Source organism: Cannabis sativa, chromosome 4 (genome assembly GCF_029168945.1).
Source record: "Cannabis sativa cultivar Pink pepper isolate KNU-18-1 chromosome 4, ASM2916894v1, whole genome shotgun sequence".
Taxonomy (NCBI): Eukaryota; Viridiplantae; Streptophyta; class Magnoliopsida; order Rosales; family Cannabaceae; genus Cannabis; species Cannabis sativa.
In genome coordinates, this window is record NC_083604.1 from 46037038 (window position 1) to 46061980 (window position 24943).

Genomic DNA, 24943 nt, shown 5'->3' on the forward strand with positions numbered 1-24943 from the left:
GAACCTGTGTCAAAAGTCGTCCTCACAAAGGTGATGGTCAAGTATTGTAGTCCTTGGTTTGAGGGGAGGATTGGAAGAATACGAGAGTTCTCTTAAATATAAGTGTTTCACCTTCTTCATTCATATGCGTTCTTTTGGAAAGGTGGCTGAAAATAAAACCGTGAGGGCTTAGGCCAAAGAAGACAATATTATTCTAACCAATCATAGGCATTCCATAAAAAAAATTATAAGCAAGTGTCTAATAATGTGATAATAGAATCAAACATTTTTTTTTTCATTTTAGTAAATGAGTAGATTCATTAAAATCATCAAAACATTACATCTTAGCAGCACCTCATGGGAATATAGTCTTTTTCTATAGAATTTATGGTAAAATCTTTACAATGATTCAAACCACTCCATATCAATACTACTTACTGATTTAGGCATAACATCTTGTACTCTATATACCATTTTGCGAAACATACTCTATACAACTCTTACTTATATGACATTCAATGAAAATATGAGTCACACTTTCTTCGTGAATATCACAAAATAAGCATGTTGAATTGTTCATCATCTGATGTTTCAACAATCTTGGTTTTTAATCTGTCACGAATGACCAGCTACATCACACTATCATAATATGTTCAGTTATGACTTATGAGTAAAAGTGGTAGGTAACCATTTTTAATAATAATCATTCTATCCATGCATGTTTTGTTAGAAAAATTAATAATAATCTGAAGATTAATTTGTATATAATATAAAACACTATAATAATATATAATAATTATATATGTATTGATTTATAGTAATTATCGCAATTTGATAGTGCAATACTATCAATAAGTCTTCCTCCTTAAGTCTCTAAATAAGAAGTAATTTTATTTATCTGATTATCAAAGGTATACAATTGTGATGTGATAATTTGTGTTTATAGAGTTAGCTACATAACCCTAGTTGGATTGGGCTGCTCATCAAGTCTTCAGTCAACTAAAAAACCCACACTTCTCCTTCACCTAGACTTTACATACAGATGCTAAGTCCATCAACTATGATCACCAAGAATATGAGCTAACACAACAGAGAACTATCCAATCAACTCAAAGTTAAATAAAACCAATAAAAATTAATGTAAGCCCCAAAAAAAGGCCGAACAAGTATTTATACTGATTTTAGTTGAGCCATTTTAAATCATGGTAATAAGCTATTCTAGTTAGTTTGTGGTCAAAGTTTAAACTTTTATTTAGATACTTTATAACTTTTTTACGTCTAAACCATTTGGAGGTAGCCTAAATGAATAACCTACAAAACGTTAGTAGTTTGCAGTCACAATTTGAATTTTTTGATACCTAACTAGTATAAGTGTTAGAAAGTCTCACCCTTAAAAAAAGTACGATATTTACCATTAATCCCTTAAACGAAACTTAATACCATTAATAATAGTATTAGCTACTCCACATATTATCCATAAATTTTTTAAACAAAATCTTATATTTCTTACCATACATCTATCTTTTGATTTCTTATTATTTTTAAAAGCACTCTCAACAACTTTTTGATGTATTCTTTACAAATATGATTTCCTAAAATTCTACCTTTTTTTTTTATTTATTTTATTTTATATTATACTATACATCAGTTTTTTTAAAAATATATCATCAAAATTTCACTTTTTTAAAACTTTAATATATTTAATTCATTTCAAATGTAAAATATTAATATAAACACATATCTCATACAAAAATAATTATTGAAATCTATAATAATTAATAAAGAGGAGTGTTACCGTCAACCTCCTGTTACAACCTCTTAGTTAACCTCTACAGGCAAAAACATATGTCGGAATATTTTTTTTTTACGGAGGTGTTTGTTATGAGTTTGGAGCATTTATTGTAGTGTATTTTTAGACAATTGCTAAAAGGCATTACAGATAGACATCCTATATAACTTAAAAAAATGATTTTTAAGGAATATTATTAACCTATCATAAAACACTACCTATAAAAAGTGTTGGGCTGGGCCTGCTCATCAAAGGCTTCAGTCAACTAGAAAAGCCAACACTTCTGCTTCACCTAGACTTTACACACAGATGCTAAGCCCATTAACAATTGATCACCAACAACATGGGCTAACACAGCAAACAACTATCCAATCAACCCAAGTTTTAATAAAACCAATAAAATTTAATGTAAGCCCAAATAAAAGTCTAACATTCTCCCACTTGGGCTACATTAATTTTAATACATATATATATTATATTAAAATAATTTTGTTTGAAAACGACTCATGGGTTGAACAACAGAAAAACATTTGTGTAAAAAATGATAGTTCTCTGATAGCATCTCAACATACCGGTCCAATTTAACCTTTGATAATGAACTATGACAATCATATTGTTTTTAACTCAACAAAAGACATTCATAATCACAAATACCAAAGTATTAAATCGACATGGTCAATAAGTCTAGTAGTGTGGTAAGGAATTATGTTCAACATGTGATCAATTTAAAATAACATAATATCCTTATCAGTCCTCAATTTCACTGATACCGTGATGCTTAATAAATAAGCCAGTGAAATTAAACATACACCAGTTAAAATAAGTAAGTGTCACTAAATATGCTTAAAGAATTAAGCCAACAACATATCATTGTCATTAAGCAAATAAATTTAAAAGACAATGATCACAACAAGATATGAACTACATGCTTTCAATTCAATTATTCTCGAGAATATAACAAAGCCTAACTGAAAGCATAAACATCCAATAATCAAAAAGTATTGGCCCACAAAGTAGTTCATAACAAACAAGTAAATTACATATAAATGTAATCTCAAAAGATAAAGCAAGAAACTCCCACTAACCCAAAGGAGCAAAATATTATAAAATGCCTATATCAAAAATATGTTTATCAAACAATATGGCACTTAATCCTTTGGTTAGAGGATCTGCAAACATCAACTTGGTCTTGCAATTTTCAATGACAATGTCTCCTTTCTTGACCAAGTCTCTGACAGTGAGATACTTTATTTCCATATGTTTAGAAGCACTACTAATCTTGTTATTCTTTGAAAAGAAAACAGCAGCATTATTATCACAATAGATTAGCATAGGTGTGGAAATAGAATCAACCACTCGTATCTCCGAAATAAAATTCTTCAGCCACAAAGCTTGCTAAGATGCCCCATAACATGCAACAAACTCAGCATACATAGTAGATGATGTGATCAAAGTCTGTTTGACACTCTTCCAAGAAATAGCAGCACCTGCCAAGGTGAAAATATAGCCAGAAGTTGACTTTAAATCATCTACACAACCACCAAAATTTGAATCTGAATAACCAACAACTCGAAGATTGTCAACATGCTTATACACAAGCATAAAACTCTTCGTTCTTTGCAAATATCTCAAAACTTTCTTGGATGCAACCCAATGATCATGGCCAGGATCAGATAAATATCTCCCAAGAACATTGACTACGAAAGCTATGTCAGGTCGAGTGCAAACCTGAGCATACATCAAACTCCCTACTACACTTGCATAAGGGATGTTCTTCATTGCTCCTCTTTCCAAGTCGTTCTTAGGACATTGCTGCTTAGTGAACTTGTCTCCTTTCAGAATAGGAACAGAACCGGCTTTACATAAATCCATGTTGAACCTTTTGAGCACACGATTAATGTAAGCTTCTTGAGATAAGCCAAGAACTTTTCGATTCCTGTCACGATGGATCTCAATCCCCAAAACATAGGATGCCTCTCCAAGATCTTTCATATCAAAATTGGAAGACAGAAAATTTTTGGTCTCATTTAGTAGTGACAAATCACTGCTGGCAAATAAAATGTCATCTGCATAAAGAACAAGAAAAATATAACGACTCCCACTGATCTTCATATAAATACACTGATCAAACCTGTTCTCTACGAAACCAAACGATGTCACAACCTTGTCAAACTTCAAGTACCACTGGCGAGATCCCTGTTTGAGACCATAAATGGATCGTTTCAACTTGCAAACTAAGTGTTCTTTTCCTTTCTCCTTGTAGCCTTCAGGTTGAGACATATAGACTTCCTCATTCAATTCTCCATTCAGAAAAGCAGTTTTAACATCCATTTGATGCAACTCTAAATCAAAATGCGCAACTAAGGCCATAATAATTCTGAATGAATCTTTAGTGGAAACAGGTGAGAAAGTTTCAGTGTAATCAATACCTTCTCTTTGAGTAAAGCCTTTAGCCACTAAACGCGCTTTAAACCTTTCAATCTGTCCCTTTTTATCCCTTTTAGCCTTTAAAATCCACTTACAACCTATTGGTTTAAAACCATCAGGTAATAAAACTAGCTCCCATACACCATTTTTTCATGGAGTCGATCTCATCATCCGTAGCTGCTAACCATTTTGAAGATTGTGGACTATTAAGTGCTTCACTAAAAGTGACAGGATCCACAAAATGATCAATATCATATTCTCCTTCTCCAAGATAAACAAAATTATCATGACACTTTGTTGACTTCTTTTGTCTCTGAGATCTTCTTAGAGGAGGTACTTCTGGAATAACTTCTCTTTGTTGATCATTGTTTTGAATAACATCTTCCACAACTGGAATTTCTTCAATAACAGGATTCTCATTAACAATAGGAGCTTCATCATTAACAAGCCCTTCATCAATAATAGGACCTTCATCATCTTCGATATCGGGAGCAATGTATTCATCAACAATGGGAGCATTACCAACTGGAGTAGGATGGAGACTACTATTATCATCTCTTGAAAATGACATAGGAATACAAATTCCTTTAGAGGACTCCCCCATTTCAAGAGATGTTGAAGGAATTTTTTCAGCAACATCAAATTCCAGAAATTTAGCAGTCTGAGATTCAACAATTCGCGTACCACGAGTGGGACAGTAAAAGCGATAGCCTTTTGAGCGCATTGGATAACCAATGAAATAACAACGATTTGTTCTCGGATCTAACTTTTTCAAATTAGGATCATAAATCTTTACTTCAGCTGGACAACCCCATACTCGAAGATGATTAAGACTAGGCTTCCGCCCAGTCCATAACTCAAAAGGGGTCTTGGGAACAGATTTACTGGGAACACGATTTAAAATATAAGTTGTAGTCATAAGTGCTTCACCCCATAAAAACTCTGGAAGATTTGTTCTACTCATCATACTTCTAACCATATCCATGAGAGTGGGATTTCTCCTTTCAGCAACGCCATTTTGCTCAGGTGAACCAAGCATAGTGTATTGAGCAACTATACCAGTTTCTTGTAAGTACTCTGCAAAAAGCCCCATGTGTTGTCCAGATTCTGTATAACGACCATAATATTCTCCTCCACGATCAGAATGAACAACTTTGATGACTCTTCCTAATTGTTTCTCAACCTCATTTCGAAAAATTTTGAGTTTATCAAGGGCGTCAGATTTTTCTTTAATTAAATAGGTGAATCCATAACGAGAAAAATCATCGATAAAAGTGATAAAATATTTATTTCTGCACACGGTGGTGGAATAAGGACCACTAATGTCCGTGTGGATAATTTCCAATAAAGATTGACTGCGGTTTGCAGTCTTCTTTCTTGTTTTAGTCAATTTTCCACGAGTACAATCAACACAAGTATCCCAATCAGAAGCATCAAGAGGAGGAAGTATTTCAGATTTAATTAAACGATCAACCCTTTCTCTGGAAATATGATCCAATCTTTTGTGCCATAACAATAAGGATGTTTCCTTAATATGAGGTCTTTTACCCACAGTATTCACAACATTAAAAGAGGAATCTTAAGGAGCCAATGACAACTTGTAAAGACCATCAGAATAAAAGCAATTTCCAATAATTCGAGAGTCAAGCATAATGTCAACATTATCATTTGCAAAATGAAAAGAATATCCTTGTTTAACCAAAAGCGGAAGCGAAACTAAATTCCTTTTAAAAGTAGGAACATAAAAGGTATTGTTAAAAATAATCTTAACAGTAGACTGTAATTCAAGAATAAATGTTCCAACATAGATAACGTCAACTCCAACATCATTGCCCACTTTAAGCTTGGACTCCCTCTCACTTGGCTTCCTCAGATCCCTTAGCCCCTGTAAGGAAGCAGAAACATGAACAGTAGCACCACTGTCTAACCACCAAGAATCAATAGGAACATCAACTAGATTAGATTCAAAACAAACACATGCAAATGTATTACCTGATTGTGCTTGCTTCTTTTCTAAGCAAGTCTTAAATTTGTGACAGTCCGTTCTCCGATGCCCCAATTTTTCACAAAAGTAACACTTCACATTAGAGTATTTGGACTTTCCATTGTTATTCTTCTGTTTATTCTTATGCTCCTTACCATTACCATTCTGTTTAGTAGCACCATCATTTTTATTCTTGAATTTTCCTTTTCCTTTGTTGGGCTTGAGGTGAGAAACATAGTTAGCAGATTCATTCTTCTCCCTTTTAAGCTTGCTTTCTTCAGCTACACACTGAGAAATTAGGTCGCTGATAGTCCATGTTTGATTGTAAGTGTTGTAGGCTGTCTTGATAAGGCTGAAAGAGGCAGGAAGAGCATGAAGAGCTCGATGAATAATGAAAGTGTCAGGAAGAGGAATATTATGATCTTTCAACTTGGACTGAACATTCACCAATTTCAGAATAAAATCTCGCACTCCTTTTAATTCATCATACTTAATGGTTGTCATTTCATCCATAAGATGTCCAGCTTCAGCGTTTTCACCAGTGTCGTATAATTTTTCTACAGCATTGAAAAACTCTTTGGCATTTGTAGTGTTTGGCAAACCACTCAATAGATGTTCAGGAATGGATCTTTTCATAGTAAGAAGACTAAGACGACTTGACTTTTCCCATTGTGCATGATGAGTTCTCTCGGCAGCTGTACTGGAGTCAGTAAGATCAGCAGGTTTTTTTTCTCGTAGGCACAAGTCCAAATCCATTATGCCTAAAGTAAATTCCACATCTCGTTTCCATGTCTTGTAGTTGGAAGCATTCAAAATATGGATGGAAGCATTATTGTTGTTCACAGAAAAGGAGACTGAAAAATTCAGAAATTAAAACTTGAATAAGCAATATGAGCAATGTATTAGAAAATATTGTAGAATCAACTGGTCATTATAAACTCCCCTTTGGGGTGAGAATATAACACACACATGATCTACCTTCATGAAGTTACAACAAAGAAAAAAAAATACATATCATTTAAGATTTTTATTACCTTTGGGCAAATAAATTTCTTAAAAATATGTATTAATTCAAGCAAAAAATAATAATAAATTTATATATTTAAATTATTACCTTTGGGCAAATAATTAAAATATATACATTTAATATTAACTCACTTCATGGAATGTGAACTAATATATGTAAATACTACCTTTGGGCAAGTAATTACACATATAGTCAACCAAAAATATAATATTTTCTTCAACATGTGAAATTTGGTGATAAAACAATTATTGAAAATTAATAATTTTCAACCAAATTTCCAAAAGAGATATATAATTGCTTTTATTATATTGATAATCAAAAATAAAGTGTCCACCATAACACATTATTTTTGTATCAAACAACCAAGTTTTATAACTTTAGAACAACAAATAATCAAAAGATTTGAATATAAGAAAATTGGTGGAGACTACATAGTCAAAATAAATTAAATAAGAGAGTGACTATGTCTTATGGAACGAGAAGAAACTCAAAAAATTTTCTATGATCGACAAATTTCGAAAAATTATCAAAAAATATTTTTAATAATTTTTTAACTACATAATTATTATTAAAATAATAATAATTATTAAACGGAGTCAAAAAATTAATTAAAAATCATAGAAAAATCAGAAATTAAATTCTAAGCACGCTGGAAAAAAAAACGTCGAAAAACGATGTCCCACGTGGCCGCACGCGCCCCCACGCGCCACTGCCGCAAGTGGGCTTCGCTGGCTGGAACCTTCTTCAATCTCCAGCCGGATCCTGCTATACGGGTCACGTGACCCGGTTCGGCCCAGTCGGGTCTGGCGGTGTTTTCCGGCCAAAAAATCGACGAAAAGTGGGGATTTTGGATGGGTTTCGATCGGGATGGAATTTCTAATGGATCTACGCTACTAATTTCGAGTATTAAAGATTAAATTTGCAAAAGTTTTGCTAAAATCAATTCGAAAATTGAAGAACACAAAAGAAAAAAAAAATTGTAATGCTAATCTTAGTTTAAATCCGAAATTAATTATGTAGGAACATTCTTAAACAATTGATAATGATTTATCTATAATCAATTTTAGATAAAAAACAATAAAATCAAAACACACAAATTATAATTTCATAATATAATTTTATAAACCCTAAAATTTTAAAGTTAAAATTCTCTTAATATACACAATGATTTCATGCATATAATATATCAATAGAACGAGAATTTAATGATAAACAAAACCCCTAAAATTTTAAGATTTAAAATCAAAAAATTCAACATAAAATAATAACGAAATTAATATGAAATTATGGATAATTAACATATACAAATTAATTATACTAATTATAGGTTCTAAATCATATACAATAGGCAATCTGATACCACATGTTAGATAAATTAACAATTAACCCAAGATCTATTTGTATATAACATAGAACACAATAGTAGTATATGATAATTAAGTATGTGTACCTGATTGATCCATAGCAATTATCTCAGTTTGACCCACAGCAGTTACTCTAATTCGATAGTGCAATACTATCAACTAAGTCTTCCTCCCTAGATCTCTAAATCAGAAGCAGTTTATTTTATCTGATTATCAAAAGGTATACAATTGTGATGAGACAATATGTATTTATAGAGTTAGGGAGGGGACTTAGCTACAAAACCCTAGTTGGGTTGGGCCTGCTCATCAAAGGCTTCAGTCAACTAGAAAAGCCCACACTTCTGCTTCACCTAGACTTTACACACAGATGCTAAGCCCATTAACAATTGATCACCAACAACATGGGCTAACACAGCAAAGAACTATCTAATCAATCCAAGTTTTAAAAAAATTAATAAAATTTAATATAAGCCCAAATAAAAGTCTAACATTGGGTACTACTGGTAACTAATAATAATACTCGTGTTTTTAGTAGAGTTCTTTAAATATTTTAAAGTATTTTAGTTTTAGAGAAGTTATTATAAGTTTTCTAAGACATCTAATTACAATCTAGATTAAGAATATCATAAGTGGGTCCGAGTGAGATGGCGAGAGAGAAAAAAAATTACGTCTCTGCAGTAGTTGGATGGATGCCAAAACTTGACACACGCTGCCAACACAAAAATTATATATTTAATTATTTTAAAACAAAAATTTTGATTGGTTGTTATTAATGGTAGGACCACATGATATTATTTTTGAGTGATTATCATTGGAGATGTTTTAAGACCATTTACAGTGTAAGGTGTAAATATTATATTAGATTTTACACAAATAAATAAAAAATTATTATATTTAGCACAACATTTGAAATTGTACTCTAATGGACGACAACATTTTAAGATGTAAATTCCTCTAAAAAACAAAACATCATTAATAATTATTAATAAAATAAATATTTAAAAATTATTAATAATAATACTGTACTTAAAAAATATGTATTACACCGATCATTAATAATTGAGCATTGTTATTGGACATCACTGGTATCCAATACCTTTTATAGGAGGCACCTTATAATTAGTTAGCAATATTTTTTAAAAATTATTTTCTTAAGTTATATGAGACTCGATACTTAATTACATGTGGTATGACATCGAGGAGAGTGCTAGCTAGACACGAGTGGTGCCTTTTAGCATTTTCTTAATAAATAATGACAAAATTGTAATTAAAAGTAGTATTTATTGTGTGTCAAATTTGACACAATATTATATCTTGTGCTAAATTTAGTCCAACTTGTAACATGTGTCAAATTTAGCAATTACACACCATTAATGGAGAAATCTTTTATTAAAAAGTACAAAAATGAATACACTATCTATTTAGCACTTCATTAGAAATGATCTAAGTGTATCACACATGTCAAATTGTGTCGAATATTTAGCATACAATGTAGCATGATTAGGGATGCACACGGTGCGGAAAATTAGCGGGGAGTGCTCTCCTGTCCCCATTCTTGTTAAGGATTTTAATTCTCATCCTCGCTTATTTCCCGTCGGGGATGTGGTGGGAAATCCCCTAATGGGGGCGAGGACAGGACGAGAAATCCCCTAATAAAAAAAATTATAATACAAATTTAAACATATAAAAATATTAAACTACATAAAAATTAAAATATTACGCATTAATTATTATTCAATAATCTAATTATTATTATCCAAAACAAAACTTAAAATTCATAAAAAAAAGATACTAATATACTAAAAAATACAAACATAAATTATAAATAATAAAATATTACTAGAAATATAAAATAAAATACTAAATAGGTCCCCGTTGGGGCGGTGAGTGTGACCTCATTCCCGCCCCATTTAACATTCGGGGACATAAAAGTAATCCCTGTCTCCACCTCATTTTCTATTTAGACAAGGAATCCCGGCAAGACCGATCCTCATGAGAGAAATGTGCATCTCTAAGCATAATACATATTTTGGATCACCATAAATGCTACTGTTTTTAATCTACTTTTATAATTATTTTAGTAATATCTTTAGCTATCACATTAAATGCTAAACTTTTTATTTTATTACTAACTATAGCTATTAATTATAAAATATGAAGATAAATTATTATTTTTGTATATTAACAAATATTAAATGAACATTGATTATGATTAAATTTTTCATCTGGTTTTATTCTTTTGCGTTGGAACATTATGTTAAATATTGTCACATATTAATTCTTTTTTTGAACATATTGTTAAATATGATATTAAATATATCACATATTAATTTTTTAGGGACAGAATTTGGTCCCGTTATGCCAAAATAGGGAATACAATCCCTGATTGTACTGTAGCCGTTAGATTGAATTGGGGCATGATCTAAGGGCTGGGGTTAAAGTAGGGGTAGTTAGGGCGGGAAAAATGGTAACCGGTTGGTTTTTTGTATTTTAAATTAATTAATTTTTAAAAAACTGACACCGATTGACGTTTGATGTACGTGACAGTTACCAATTTTGAAAATACATTAGTCTTTCCTTCTTCTTCTTCGTGGGTATAAAGAGTTAGGTTTATTTTAGGGCAGTTGTTATTTTCTTCTTATTCTTCAAATTTTCTTCTTCTTCTTCTCATTTTCTTCTTGTTCTTCGAATTTTGTTCTTCTTCTTCCCATTTTTTCTTGTTCTTCGAATTTTCTTCTTCTTCTTCCCATTTTTTCTTGTTCTTCGAATTTTCTTCTTCTTCTTCCCATTTTTTCTTGTTCTTCACATTTTCTTTGGGAGAGGGAACTGTAGTACTTTCAGAGTTGGTGCACTTGGTTTTGTTTGTCTCCGGCTCCTTCTCCGAACGAGGTGGGTTTGTACAAGAAATTTTCTTATTCTTTTGCATGTTGTTTGTTATTTACTTTGGATAATGTATTAGTCACAGTAGCATTTTAAGTTTTTTCAACCAAATTTAAATGTCATGTTTGTTTAGAAGTGAAGTAATTTTGTTATTTTAGGATATTGAATGTCGATTTTCAGAAACTATTAATGTCGATTTTCTTATTTTTTGTGGGTTACTGTATGCCGTATAGTTGATTTTTTCTACTTGCTTAGTTTGTCCGTTTGACCTTGCACCTTATCTCAGTCAACATTCATGCAAAAGGAAAACATAAATTTTTTCCTCATTTTGGGGTAATTTGGATAGTAATGCATTTGTCATTCATGGAAAAAGAGAACTTAATTTGTTTCTCAGTTTGGGTTAAGTTGGATAGTAAAGTATTTGTCAAAATTGTGATGTGGTCTTCAATCCGTGTATTTGCATTTTGTATTTTTTTTTTCTGTTCCATTTTTGGTTTATTGAGTAGTTTTCATCCGTTTTACAGGCCTTAAATCTGCTTATTCAACAAGTTTTGATTCACGGGTTGCAGAAAATTGAAGGTACATTTTATGTTCCCCAATTTTACATAGTACTAGGAAGTAGTTTTGATTCGATTCATGTGTTTACCCATTTTGTTTGTTGATTTATTGTGAAAGTGTGTTGGATTAATTTATACCCTTGCAGTGAAAATTTTTTAACGAAAGAATGTAATGAAAGAAAGAAAAATAATGTAAGCATTGGTATGTACAGTGTTGCTGAAAAATAATTGTTTTCGGAAATCAATTTTATTGTGAAAGTGTTTTGGATTCACGTGTTTGGTCATTCTCGTGTGTATTTTTTTTACCCAAATGTTTTGCCCTCGGCTGCCCTATATTGACCCAAAAAAAATTTTGAAAGAAAGGAAAACAATGAAATGGTGATGGCTGTCGTGTGTTGAGTTAGGTAAAGAAACTATGGTCTTAAATTTTTTAGTTCAGAATGTTACTTAGCAAATGTGATGTTTTTGGTTATCTGTTGGGTAGTGAGTGATTTTTGTACTTTAATTACAAGTTCTAGTTTGTATTTTCCTATTGTTATGAATTTGTTTTGAAAAATTGGATGGTTTAGACAGAAGATTCATGAGTTAATGAGATACACTATTGATAAAAACTATGGCAGTTTTGATTTTTTGTGTATATCAATTATTGGAGAAGTTATTGAAATTGGTTATGACAGTTAGTAGTGAAGCATTGTTTTGTTAATTCTGATATTAAATGTTTTCCAACTGGTTTTGTACTATGTTCATCATGAATTAAGAGGTACAAGGTACCTAGATTGGTTAAGTTTGGGGGAATTTTGTCTATTCATGTGTGTGCTTTATGTTCTTGGTTCTCACGGATTGTACCAACTCGTTTGTACCACTTTTTGGTTATGGGAGTTAGTAGTTAAGTGTTGTTTTGTTCATTGTTTTGGTTGTGGAAGTGTTGTCGTATAATTTTTAAGTATTGGAAATCATTTAGTTGAAAAGAGTTTCACATCATTTTAATGTACTTTAATGTGTAGCATGCAAGAAGCATGAAATGTGTGTTTGAAATCTGAATTTTTTCAATGCCGAATGGTTAAGTTGATTTGATGTGATTTTAGGTGATTACAATGCACGATTTTCATTGTGTTTTGGTCAATTATTTATTTTTATATAGTGTATTTTCTGAAATATGTAGTCCTTAACGTTTAAATTTGTTTATCTTTAATTTGGTTAGGTTCATCATACATGGCTGGGAAACGCAAAATGAAAGGGGGAATTGAACCCGTAAAGAAGGATGTCACCCCCGAGCCGAACGATAATGCGGTTGCTTGGAGAAATTTCTTGTAAGTTTTGAATGATGGATAGTTGTTTACTCGTGTGAATGATGTTTAACATTTATTTTATTATATATTTGATTGAAATTATGTCCATATGTAGCAATGCGAACTACAAAGCCCTTCGAGCAGCTGAGAAGGGATTAACTGAGAAAGAGGTTTGATGTCGACTGTTACTCAATTTTTTTATGTCAATTGTCTGTAATTCATCGTAATTGTTTGACATACTTTAAGATTCTTTCCATGTACTCTGTAGTTGATGTAAGTTTGCCTCATATTACAGGCTACCGACAAATTGAAAGTGCAATATAAGGGTTTCACCGACGAGGAGAAGTCTGAGTGGAGAAGCTATGACCCTAACCCAAATCCCGCTAAGAAGGCGGTGCAAACAAGGGGGATGAAACCAAAGGCAGCTGATGCCAAGGGGAAGAAAGTGGAGGTGGATGAGGAAGAGGCTGCTCCTGAAAGTGTAGAAGCATCTGTGTACGGTCGATGCTCCTTCAACCGTTTAATCAGGATTTGCAAGAACCTGAACCTGGAGCAGAAAGATGTGATCCAAAATGCTAGATTTGGATCATTCATCAGAGAGGATGCACCATACATTGACACCCGACTAGTGAGTTGGTTAATCAAACATGTTGACCCGACCACTAGCATACTGGATTTGTATTGGGGGTGGACGACGGAGGGGATCCTGTAGTCACTGAGGGTGATAGTGACACTCGATATCTGGAGGAGATATTGAACGTTGTCGAGTACACCGTGTCGTTGACAGGGTTGGAGAAATCTTTGTTGGAGTGCGTTGAGGCAGACAGCCTATTTCTGATTAAATTTTCTTTGGTGGTCATAGGGACAGTCCTTGCGCCGAAAACGGGCTGCGATATCACTTCGGGGTACTTGCACTCCCTTAGGGTTACCAGGGACATTCGCCACAATAACTGGGCAACTGTCGGGTTCAGGTATCTGATGAACTCAATTTTTTAGATTCTGAAATAAGGCAACGAAGAATGTGTCTGGCTGCACCTTATTCCTCCAGGTACATTGATTTTGTTATCTTTCATTTATGTAAATGTGTTTATTAAGTTTATAATATAATATTGTGATTTATTAGTCGAATGTATTACTAATACATTGTTTGTTTGTCACAGTTGGTGTACTTGACTCACGTGGAGTGGAACTTTGGATATGTCGACCGAACAGTGCTCCCCGTTGATTTTTGGGGTAGTAAACAATGTAAGTCCGCTTACAAATTTGTGAAAGACAATGGGGGTCCCAACAGTGACAAGGTACATCGAATTTTGGTTATAATGTGGTAATGTGATTTCAGTTGATATTAATTATTTTGGGTTTGAAAAATTAAATTTGTTAACCGTTGTTATGTTTAACAGATAACGCTCACTTCGAATCCCGTAATATTGCCCAACTACTACTCCGACTCGGAAGGAAGAAAGAGCAGTGACCACTTTGTTAGCTCTATCAACGAGTTGAAGGAGTACTTCTCCAATGAGTTAAAGTCTCAGTTGAGATCATTTTCTTTGAAATTTATGGACAAAGGAGAAGGTGTAGGTGGTATTGACCGAGAGTTGGAGGAGGATGCTGCTGCGAAAACGGGGAAGAAGGCGGAGTGCAGCCAGGCCGTGGAGGAGTCCCCGTTGAAGTCCCCTGTCCGTTCGAAGACTAATGTTGTTGGTCTATCCGAGGAAAATGTGGTGGAATCTGTAAGTACGCCTTCACTATCTGCTACAAAATCTGTTGAAGATGAAGGTGCTGCACATAAGACCTTCGACGATGAGGACTTTGATATAGTCGAAGTGGCATCTTTCTGGAATAAAGGCAAAGCCCTCGTCAAATCAAAGAAGACACAGTCGGAGAATGTGCCTTTAATTGAGGATGACTTCAACGATAAGGCCTATGAGCAATTTATTGAGTCGGGCAGAACTGTTGTCGGGCCTTTCAAGACGAAGGAAGCGATCCCCCGTAACCAATATGGGTTTTACAAGTTTGTTTTTAGCAACACATTAGATCCGGGGTAAGTAAATGTTATTTTCGTATTTCTCATTATCATATACTTGTAGAAATTTTTAATAACAGTTACATTGATTACAATTGAATCAGATATGTGCTTGCGAAATTTCGAAAGTTTGAAGTGGATAGGAGGTGCATGGCATCGTTGCGACCGTTGCGAGAAGTTGAGGGATCCGTAACTGTCAAAGTAGTTACTAAATATGTATCATTTATTGTACATGTGTAAATCATATTTCATTTTGTTGCAAATCATTGACTGTTTTTCTATACTAATGAACAAGTACGAACGTGATAGTCGATTACCTGACCAACCTCGTGTTTGGTACATGCCCACTCGCATCTCGGTAATTGCTTTGCTGTACAACTTATTTTAAATTTTGTAATTCAGTTTGGTTGTAATTTCTGTTACTTGACAAGATGAACAATGCTTTTGCAGCAAAAAACTCTCGGTTCGTTTAATGTGAAGAGGATTGCGAAAGACCGGGAGTGGTCAAAACTGTTTAACGAAGACAACTTCGAAAAATGTGTCAAGGTACTTCATCATATACACATGGTCGTTCTTAATTGTAATTTTGAAAACTGAGATATGTTAGCGATGCATATTGGTCATTGTAGTGTCGAATATCTATATGGTCTGTAATTTCAATTTATTTTTGACTTTATTGTTCCTCTATTCAATTGTAGATGTTTGTGCCAGTGTTGACTCTACAAGGTGCACCACATTGGTTTGGTGCCGAAGTAAATATGAAGTCCAAGGCTGTCTCATTTCTGGACTCCCTACACACCGCAATGCATGAGAAGTATTGTGTGGAGGCTACGAAAGAAATGGTAAACTTGCAAAATTTCATTGTTTGATGTGAACTCATTCTTCATTGAATCTAACTAATTGTATACGTTTGCAGTTGTCGACGTTGGACCTTTTGTTTGAGGAGAATAGGTCGAAGAATGTGACTTTCGTGGATTTCGGAATTGACAGGAAAGATCGCGGGCTTCCTCAACAAGACAATGACCGAGATTGCGGTGTATACGTCATGAAGTACATGGAGGTTGTGGCCAATGAGGAAGAAGTAGTTGATGAGGTATACCACTGTTTAGTTATTTCAGAATGTACTACGCAAGTTTGATTGAGATTAACGTTGTGTAATTTAAATTTTATTCGGTGTTTTACTGTCAAGTTGATTAGAGTTAATTACATTTTCTAAGTTTTTGTTTTTGTTTCTGTATTGTGCCACAGTTTCACCCGGTTGAGGCACGTTTGGAAATCGCTGCGAGGATCATAACTGATGAACAAAATGAAATTCGTACCAAAGTGGTTGAAGATCGTAGGGCTGCACAAGGCACCTCATTTGCATCATCCTCGGCCCCTTTGCGCAATCCGTCAAAGTCTCCACGCGATCCCCGGTTCAGTACAGCGAAGTCTCGCCATGCAAACATGTTTCCCCCGTTAAGATCCTCCCCTAGGTTTCAGTCTAGCAAGACTAAGATTTCATATGGTGAATAGTCTGTAAAAAACACTTGTGTTATTAATAGGTTGTGTTATTAGTGTGTTGTGTAGTTTGGATTTGGGAGCATAGGTTGTGTTATTTGTGTGTTCTTTAGTTTGGATTTGGGAGCATTTGGATTTAGACATCTGTTTTTATTAGTTGACGTTTGGAACTGGTTATTATGTTCACAGACTTGGGTTTATTTTAGTTTTGAGAATATATTAAACCATACTTAGCAAATCTTTGTACTCACACCATGACAACTCTTACAATGTACCCATACTTCAGAAGTAGTTGATTGTACTTCACAGAAATTATTTAACCCGAAAACTTTATGATTTGTACTATACCATTAGAAATCACGACAAAGGTGACTTCTTAATTTTCTTTATTTGTTTTTTTGGTTAAAAGGTGACTTCTTCTTAATTATTTGAAGGAAATCATGTTAGTTGCCTAATCTTACCAAATCTTTGTAGTCATTAAAGTTTAAACCGAATTTTCAAAACACATGTACTATAACATTACAAATAACGACAAAGGTGACTTGTTAATTGTTTGATGTTAGTTACCAAATCTTACCAAATCTTTGTACTCATTCAACTTTAAACTGAGTTTTGAGAACATATTAAAAAAAAAGATTGAAACCATACCATATCAACTCCCATTACTTTAACCAAATGTAAATAGACAATAGCCCCCTTAAATTTGGTTTTTTATAACATAGTAATGAGGAAAAATATGGAATATAGAACATTCTCATTGCGCTACTTCACATAACAAATACGAAGATGTGAATAACATATAATTTTGCAACTTCACATTGAACCCATTGAGGAAATTTGCTACAGAAATTAGAAATGTAGAAAACATATAATTTCGAGAATGTAGTGGGTACTTTATACCAAATGTTAATTTTGAGAACGTAGTGGGTACTTCATACCAAATGTAATTTTCGTCATCATCCACACGTATCTATTAAGTTCTACACAATTAAGTTAAACAAGTTTTGAGAGCATAAGATATACAAAACATTTGCATTTTGCGACAACCCATATCTTTAACGCAATATAAGTTGGACAATGATGAAAAGGCAAATAAAAATGATAAAAATTAATTTTCTAATAACATTCTCATTGCGTTTCTTATCTTCTTCCAAAATCTTGATTTGGTTTCGCAATCCAGGTGTAGCATCTGTACTTCTCTTAACATGTGATTTATCGATCCAACAAAAGTAATCACATGCTCGACTTTCATCGTTCTCCTGAGTTGAAAATAACCCTATTAGTTTATCATGGCTGCCTAAGTACAGAAAACATAAATGAGAAGTACTTTTGAATCTAAAAAGACAAAACTCTTACATAGTGTGGACATCCGAAGAATCGACGACCAGGATTTGCTCTACTACTAGAAGTCCAAACATAAGCTAGATCACCACAGTAGCAATGGGGGTGTCCCTGAAGTGAATTTCTCCAAGGCGGACCACCCCCATCGAACTCGCATGAGTCTTCTCCACCAGCAGCCACCATGTTCGATGTACTATAATTTGTGAGGTATACAATTTTTTTTTGTTCTAACTATGGTGGAGATAATGTGTGTTACTCACAAGGAAAGGGGCACCTGTTTATATATAGGCTGTTCCAAATGAGTTAGTGGTGGGAAAATGAATATATTTTTTAAAATTTTCTCACATTCACCTTTAACTTGATCAATCTTGGTGCCAAAATAAACCCCAATTTCAAAACCTAATTCGTACAACATAATAGGGCATGACTGATTGTTTTGTTGGGAAGCGTATCATGTCATGTCACAAGCAGTCCTTTCTTTTAAAATAATATTTTAGTGTTGTGTGAACTGACAAGGTCCATCGAGTGAACAGTGTACGTCCCATATTTTAATACTAAATATTTGTTAAATCCATTAAATAATATTAGTAAATATTAAATATTTTAATTTACATTTATTGAAATTTAATTTTTGACAAATGTTGCTCAAGTTTTATTGTATTTGTGATAGTTTAATTATTGGTAATAGTCCAAATCGAAAAAACTGTACCGCATCGCACCATTTTTCGCAGTGCGATTTCTGCGATTTTTAGTTTCGCGGTGCGAGTGCGGTTTGAGAAATTGGAAAAACCGCATGTATGGATTGGTTTAAAAAAAAAAAGGTTAAAAACTACACAACCCACACTGCAAACACCCGAATATATTATTACCACACTTAAAAATATAAAAATACAAACAAATACATTTATAAAAGTCTTGATTAATATTTCTTTATAATTATTTAGTTTTTTTTAAGATTATATAATTATTAAAAAGCAAAAAAAAAGTTTAGTGTTGTCTACAGTGAACATCCTGTTTCTATCATAGTCTCAATCGTGAAGCCGAAAATTACATGTTGGAATATTTTTTTAAAATTTACAATTTTTCACGGGGGGTTCGTTATGGTAACAATGTCATCCTTGTTTCAACAATATTCGAACAGTTAACAATGAACATCCTGTTACTATCTGTATCTCTAACACACAGTAAGTACTCAGGTTACCATTGGTGTACTAGAGTCACTATCCTCCTGACGAACTCACTGAACATCCTCTCGGGCTAGGGTTCTACTGATCGGCAGTCAACCGTTCATAGTACTCACACTATTACTGGCGGTGTTTTTTGGTTAATGTGACACACAGTAAGTACTCAGGTTACCATTGGTGTACCGGACTCACTATCCTCCTGACAAACTCACTGAACATCCTCTCGGGCTAGGGTTCTACTGAGCGGCAGTCAACTATTCATAGTACTCACACTATTACTGGCGGTGTTTTTTGGTTAATGTGACACACAGTAAGTACTCAGGTTACCATTGTTGTACCGGAGTCACTATCCTCCTGACGAACTCACTGAACATCCTCTCGGGCTAGGGTTCTACTGAGCGGCAGTCAACCGTTCATAGTACTCACACTATTACTGGCGGTGTTTTTTGGTTAATGTGACACAGAGTAAGTACTCAGGTTACCATTGGCGTATCGGAGTCACTATCCTCCTGACGAACTCACTGAACATCCTCTCGGGCTAGGGTTCTACTGAGCGGCAGTCAACCGTTCATAGTACTCACATTGTTACTGGCAGTATTTTTTGGTTAATGTGACACACAGTAAGTACTCAGGTTACCATTCGTGTACCGGACTCACTATCCTCCTGACGAACTCACTGAACATCCTCTCAGGCTAGGGTTCTACTGAGCGGCACTCAACCGTTCATAGTACTCACACTGTTACTGGCGGTGTTTTTTGGTTAATGTGACACAAAGTAAGTACTCAAGTTACCATTCGTGTACCGGACTCACTATCCTCCTGACGAACTCACTGAACATCCTCTCGGGCTAGGGTTCTACTGAGCGGCAGTCAACCGTTCATAGTACTCACACTATTACTGGCGGTGTTTTTTGGTTAATGTGACACACAGTAAGTACTCAGGTTACCATTGGTGTACCGGAGTCACTATCCTCCTGACGAACTCACTGAACATCCTCTCGGGCTAGGGTTCTACTGAGCAGCAGTCAACCGTTCATAGTACTCACACTATTACCGGCGGTGTTTTTTGGTTAATGTGACACACAGTAAGTACTCAGATTACGATTCGTGTACCGGACTCACTATCCTCCTGACGAACTCACTGAACATCCTCTCGGGCTAGGGTTCTACTGAGCAGCAGTCAACCGTTCATAGTACTCACATTGTTACTGGCGGTGTTTTTTGGTTAATGTGACACACAGTAAGTACTCAGGTTACCATTGGTGTACCGGAGTCACTATCCTCCTGAAGAACTCACTGAACATCCTCTCGGGCTAGGGTTCTACTGAGTGGCAGTGAACCGTTCATAGTACTCACATTGTTATTGGCGGTGTTTTTTGGTTAATGTGACACACAGTAAGTACTCAGGTTACCATTCATGTACCGGACTCACTATCCTCCTGACGAACTCACTGAACATCCTCTCGGGCTAGGGTTCTACTGAGCGGCAATCAACTATTCATAGTACTCACACTATTACTGACGGTGTTTTTTGGTTAATGTCACACAGTAAGTACTCAGGTTACCATTGGTGTACCAGACTCACTATCCTCCTGACAAACTCACTGAACATCCTCTCGTGCTAGGGTTCTACTGAGCGGCAGTCAACCGTTCATAGTACTCACATTATTACTGGCGGTGTTTTTTGGTTAATGTGATACAGAGTATGTAGTCAAGTTAGCTTTGGTGTACCGGAGTCACTATCCTCCTAACGAACTCACCGAATCTAGTTTGACCTAGGGTTGTACGGAGTGACACTCAACCATTCGTAGTACTGACGCTGTGACTTGCGGTGTTTACGGGCCCTGTGACACAGAGTATGTAGTCAAGTTTGCTGTTGGTGTATTGGAGTCACTCCTCTTCTAACGAACTCACCGAATCAAGTTCGACCTAGGGTTGTACAGAGTGACAATCAACCATTCGTAGTACTGACGCTGTGACTTGCGGTGTTTACGGGCCCTGTGACACAGAGTATGTAGTCAAGTTAGCTTTGGTGTACCGGAGTCACTATCCTCCTAACGAACTCACCGAATCCAGTTCGACCTAGGGTTGTACGGAGCGACACTCAACCATTCGTAGTACAGACGCTGTCACTTGCGGTGTTTACGGGCGTGGTGACACAGTATGTAGTGAAGTTTGCTGTTGGGTACCGGAGTCACTCCTCTTCTAACGAACTCACCGAATCAAGTTTGACCTAGGGTTGTACAGAGTGACACCGATGCAGTATGGCAGAAGTCGCACTATGAATTTAGGTTGTTTGGGCTGAGTATGTACTCAGTTCATCATGAAGCGTACCGGATTCACTATTCTCCTGACTTTATTACTAGAGTCACTTCTTGTCTCAAACTACTATTGTATTCATAACATTAAACGATTTTGTTATTAAATATCTATATTTGTATAGTATTCAAAAAATTATTATAATCTTGATTCCAACGATTAATACGTTAATGTAATCTTACAAAAATTATTGCAATATTTATTCCAACGAATAATATTTTAATGAAATATTAAAATCGTATTAAAAAAAATATTGAGTTTTCATTATTATTAAACATCCTAATTTAATTTCTTATTCATTTGGCCACACATGTTTATTTGGACATAATATTAGGATATTTGTTGCTACATGTGATAACAATGGGAACAACATTTACCTTATTTAAATACATAATTTTTGTTTACCACAGTCAACCAAACTAGAACAAAACCGAGCATGCATATTAGTTCGAATTACGTCTTCCAAGGAAAAGTTAGTAGGGGGTTGGGTTTGTTGATATTACGTTTTTCAAGGGATTGAAAAAGTCAAATAAATAGCTTTGGGTTATTTGTAGCCGTACCTAGGGTTATATTAATTATTATTTTTAAATTTTTGTCAAGACTACACTCAACAATCACATCCACAAGTACTATATATACCCCTCTACCTCTCCTTACTCCTTCACAATTTCGTATTGTTTTCTATCCTAGACAACTCACTCCCTATATGTAGACGTATGTATAATATATTAAAAAAATAAATTATGTATTGTTGTTGCACCAAAGTGAAGATGTGTAAACAGAAGGATTGGTATGCACTGCAACCGTGTGTTGTAGGTGCATCAAGGGAATTTCAGCAATTCAATCAATCATCTCATAACAAATTTCGGTAATAACTCAACTCTTTATGTCTATTTATTTCAATAGTATATTATTACAAATTGTTTCTTAAAAATTTTATGTATGTGGTACATGTATATTCAGGAAATGTTGACGAAGGTTTGGGATGGGTGGAGTAGGGTGGAGGGAACTACTTCCAAAACGGCCACCCAGATATGTCATCCTACCGAACCTTAACCTCCCGAGTGGACAAGGCCACCGTGGAATGAGTGTTATAATATTTGACACAACGGTGCGCCAGACCCTTGAAGAAAAGATATGCGGGAGGCAAATGTCAGCGTTTTTTACAGTCTTAGGTCAAATTGCTTCCTCATGTAATAAGAGTCCCGATGTTATAGTATATGTACAAATTCATCTCAATACAATGTATGTTTACAGTATCAAATAATAATGATAATTAATCAATTTACGTACTAAAATAATTATGATAATTAATTGGTTGCATAATTTGTCTTTTATTTTTATTTGACGCTCAATCTGAAGATGTACATGGTTAACTGGTTTATATTAAATCCACTAATAAACTATACCAAAAATTAAACAACCGTATTTTACGGTATCTTGTCCCAATCAATGAGATATTAATTAATTATTAAAATCATTTTTTTTTAAGAAAACTGTACTAAAAAATATACATATAATATTTGACTTAGATCAAAAAAATAAATAGTACTATATTACTTGATTTTCTTTTTAATAAATTCTGTAATTTTATTACGAACAGAATTAGTTGAATAATTTAATTATAGTAATAACAGATTTCTACGTAATTTTTATTTTAGGTTATTCAAGTGGATAGTACAACCTACTGATTTGACCGTATATGGAGTGATGGGAAAATATTATTAAAATGTTTATTATTTTAAAATACAAAAAAGGTCTTCCTCATTTATTTAAAATCGTTTATTAGGGTTTTGAAGGATTTGTTGTTTACTTTAAGTGTTGAAATTATTATTTTATTATAAAAACGTACTTGGCTGAGTTTTACATAGTTATATGTCACATCATATGTACTGTAGGAGTTTTTATTAACATAAGACAAAAATTAAACAAAGGTAATTTAAGTTTCATTGATATTAACCCAGTCAAAATGTATATTTAAATTAAAACATTATTTTCATTCATATTGACTTCAAAGGTTTGTATATTTAAATAAATATTTTTTATTTTATTAAAGAAGGTAATACATCCTACACATGTCAACTGATTATTGGAAATTAGTATTCCAATACAAACTAATAACAATTATTTTTCTCACAAATTGTACTAATTTCTTACACGTACAAACTGAACCAAACCATAACAAAACCGGTCAATAGGTTGGTTCAAATTACGTCTTTCAAGGAAAATTTATTAGTTGGTTGGGTATGTTGAACTAACGGTTTTCAATGCATTGACAAAATCTGATTTATATTGGTGTCATATCACCCCATCTTTAGCCGTACCAGTTTGTATTAATTATTTTTTTTAATTTTTGAAAAGACTACACAACACAATCACATCCACAAGTACTATATATACCCCTCTACCTGTCCTTACTCCTTCACACCTCAATTTAGTATTGTTCTCTTTCCTAGAGAAGTCACTCCCTTCCTGTAGACGTATGTGTAGGGATAATATATGAAAAAATAAATTATGTATTGTTGTTGCACCGAAGTGAAGATGTGTAAACAGAAGGATTAGTATGCACTACAACCGTGTGTTGTAGATGCATTAAGGAAATTTCAGCAATTCAATCAATCATCTCATAACAAATCTGGGTAATAACTCAACTATTTCTGTCTATTTATTTCAATAGTATATTATTACAAATTGATTCTTAGAAATTTTATGTACGTACTACATGCAGATTCAGGTAATGTTGACGAAGGGTTCGGATGGGTGGATTAGGCTGGACGGAACTACTTGAGACGCCGCCAAATATGCCATCCAATCGAACCTCGCCCAACCTCCCGCAGTCCACAAGGCCATCGAGGGATGAGTGTTATCATATTTGATACAACTGTCGGTGCGCCAAACACTGGAGCAAAATCGACACGCGGGGTGGAAAACTAAAATCTTGAGTCAGATAAAGCATCATGTGATAACAGTACCGATATTATAGTAATCTCAATATAATCTATATTTTCAATGTAAAATAAAACATCCTAATTAAATTTATTTTGAGATACAGCTATGTTATGTACAAATTGTGTTCTATTGTGTATGTCTTTGTAACTGTAAACTTAAATTTTATTTGGAATGGAACTATGTTGACCGAATATGTGCCATTGAGTTTCAATATTTCCAATAAGTTATGAACAACACTTGCAATGTCAGATTTTTTAAAAAATAATTCCATAATAAAATAAGTGGATGAGCTAGGGTTTTCAAAGTAGCTCGTACACCCTACTAATGTGAC

At 34.1% G+C, this 24943-nt stretch overlaps 3 protein-coding genes across 4 annotated transcripts; 2 read left to right on the plus strand and 1 right to left on the minus strand.

Moving 5' to 3' along the window:
• The first annotated feature begins 13956 nt into the window (after positions 1-13956).
• Positions 13957-15851, plus strand: LOC133037237 (uncharacterized). Of its 2 annotated transcripts, XR_009687355.1 has the most exons (3): positions 13957-14344; positions 14457-15677; positions 15770-15834. XR_009687355.1 is itself a non-coding variant. In XM_061114144.1 (2 exons), exon 2 carries the CDS (start codon positions 14853-14855, stop codon positions 15339-15341), a length of 489 nt encoding a protein of 162 aa, XP_060970127.1. In that variant the 5' UTR covers positions 13957-14344; positions 14457-14852; the 3' UTR covers positions 15342-15851. The 2 variants fall into 2 exon arrangements, 1 of the variants encoding a protein (XP_060970127.1); XM_061114144.1 differs by having other exon boundaries at positions 14457-15851.
• A 314-nt stretch (positions 15852-16165) lies between these two features.
• Positions 16166-16994, plus strand: LOC133036503 (uncharacterized). Its single transcript, XM_061113045.1, has 2 exons — positions 16166-16412; positions 16568-16994. The coding sequence occupies exons 1-2, from the start codon at positions 16365-16367 to the stop codon at positions 16832-16834; spliced, it is 315 nt and encodes a 104-aa protein (XP_060969028.1). The 5' UTR covers positions 16166-16364; the 3' UTR covers positions 16835-16994.
• Positions 16995-17874: 880 nt separating this feature from the next.
• LOC133036955 (uncharacterized) lies at positions 17875-18360 on the minus strand. The gene is made up of 2 exons (XM_061113738.1): positions 18176-18360; positions 17875-18078 (listed from the first exon to the last, which is right to left on the minus strand). The coding sequence occupies exons 1-2, from the start codon at positions 18341-18343 to the stop codon at positions 17875-17877; spliced, it is 372 nt and encodes a 123-aa protein (XP_060969721.1). The 5' UTR covers positions 18344-18360.
• Positions 18361-24943: the final 6583 nt, after the last annotated feature.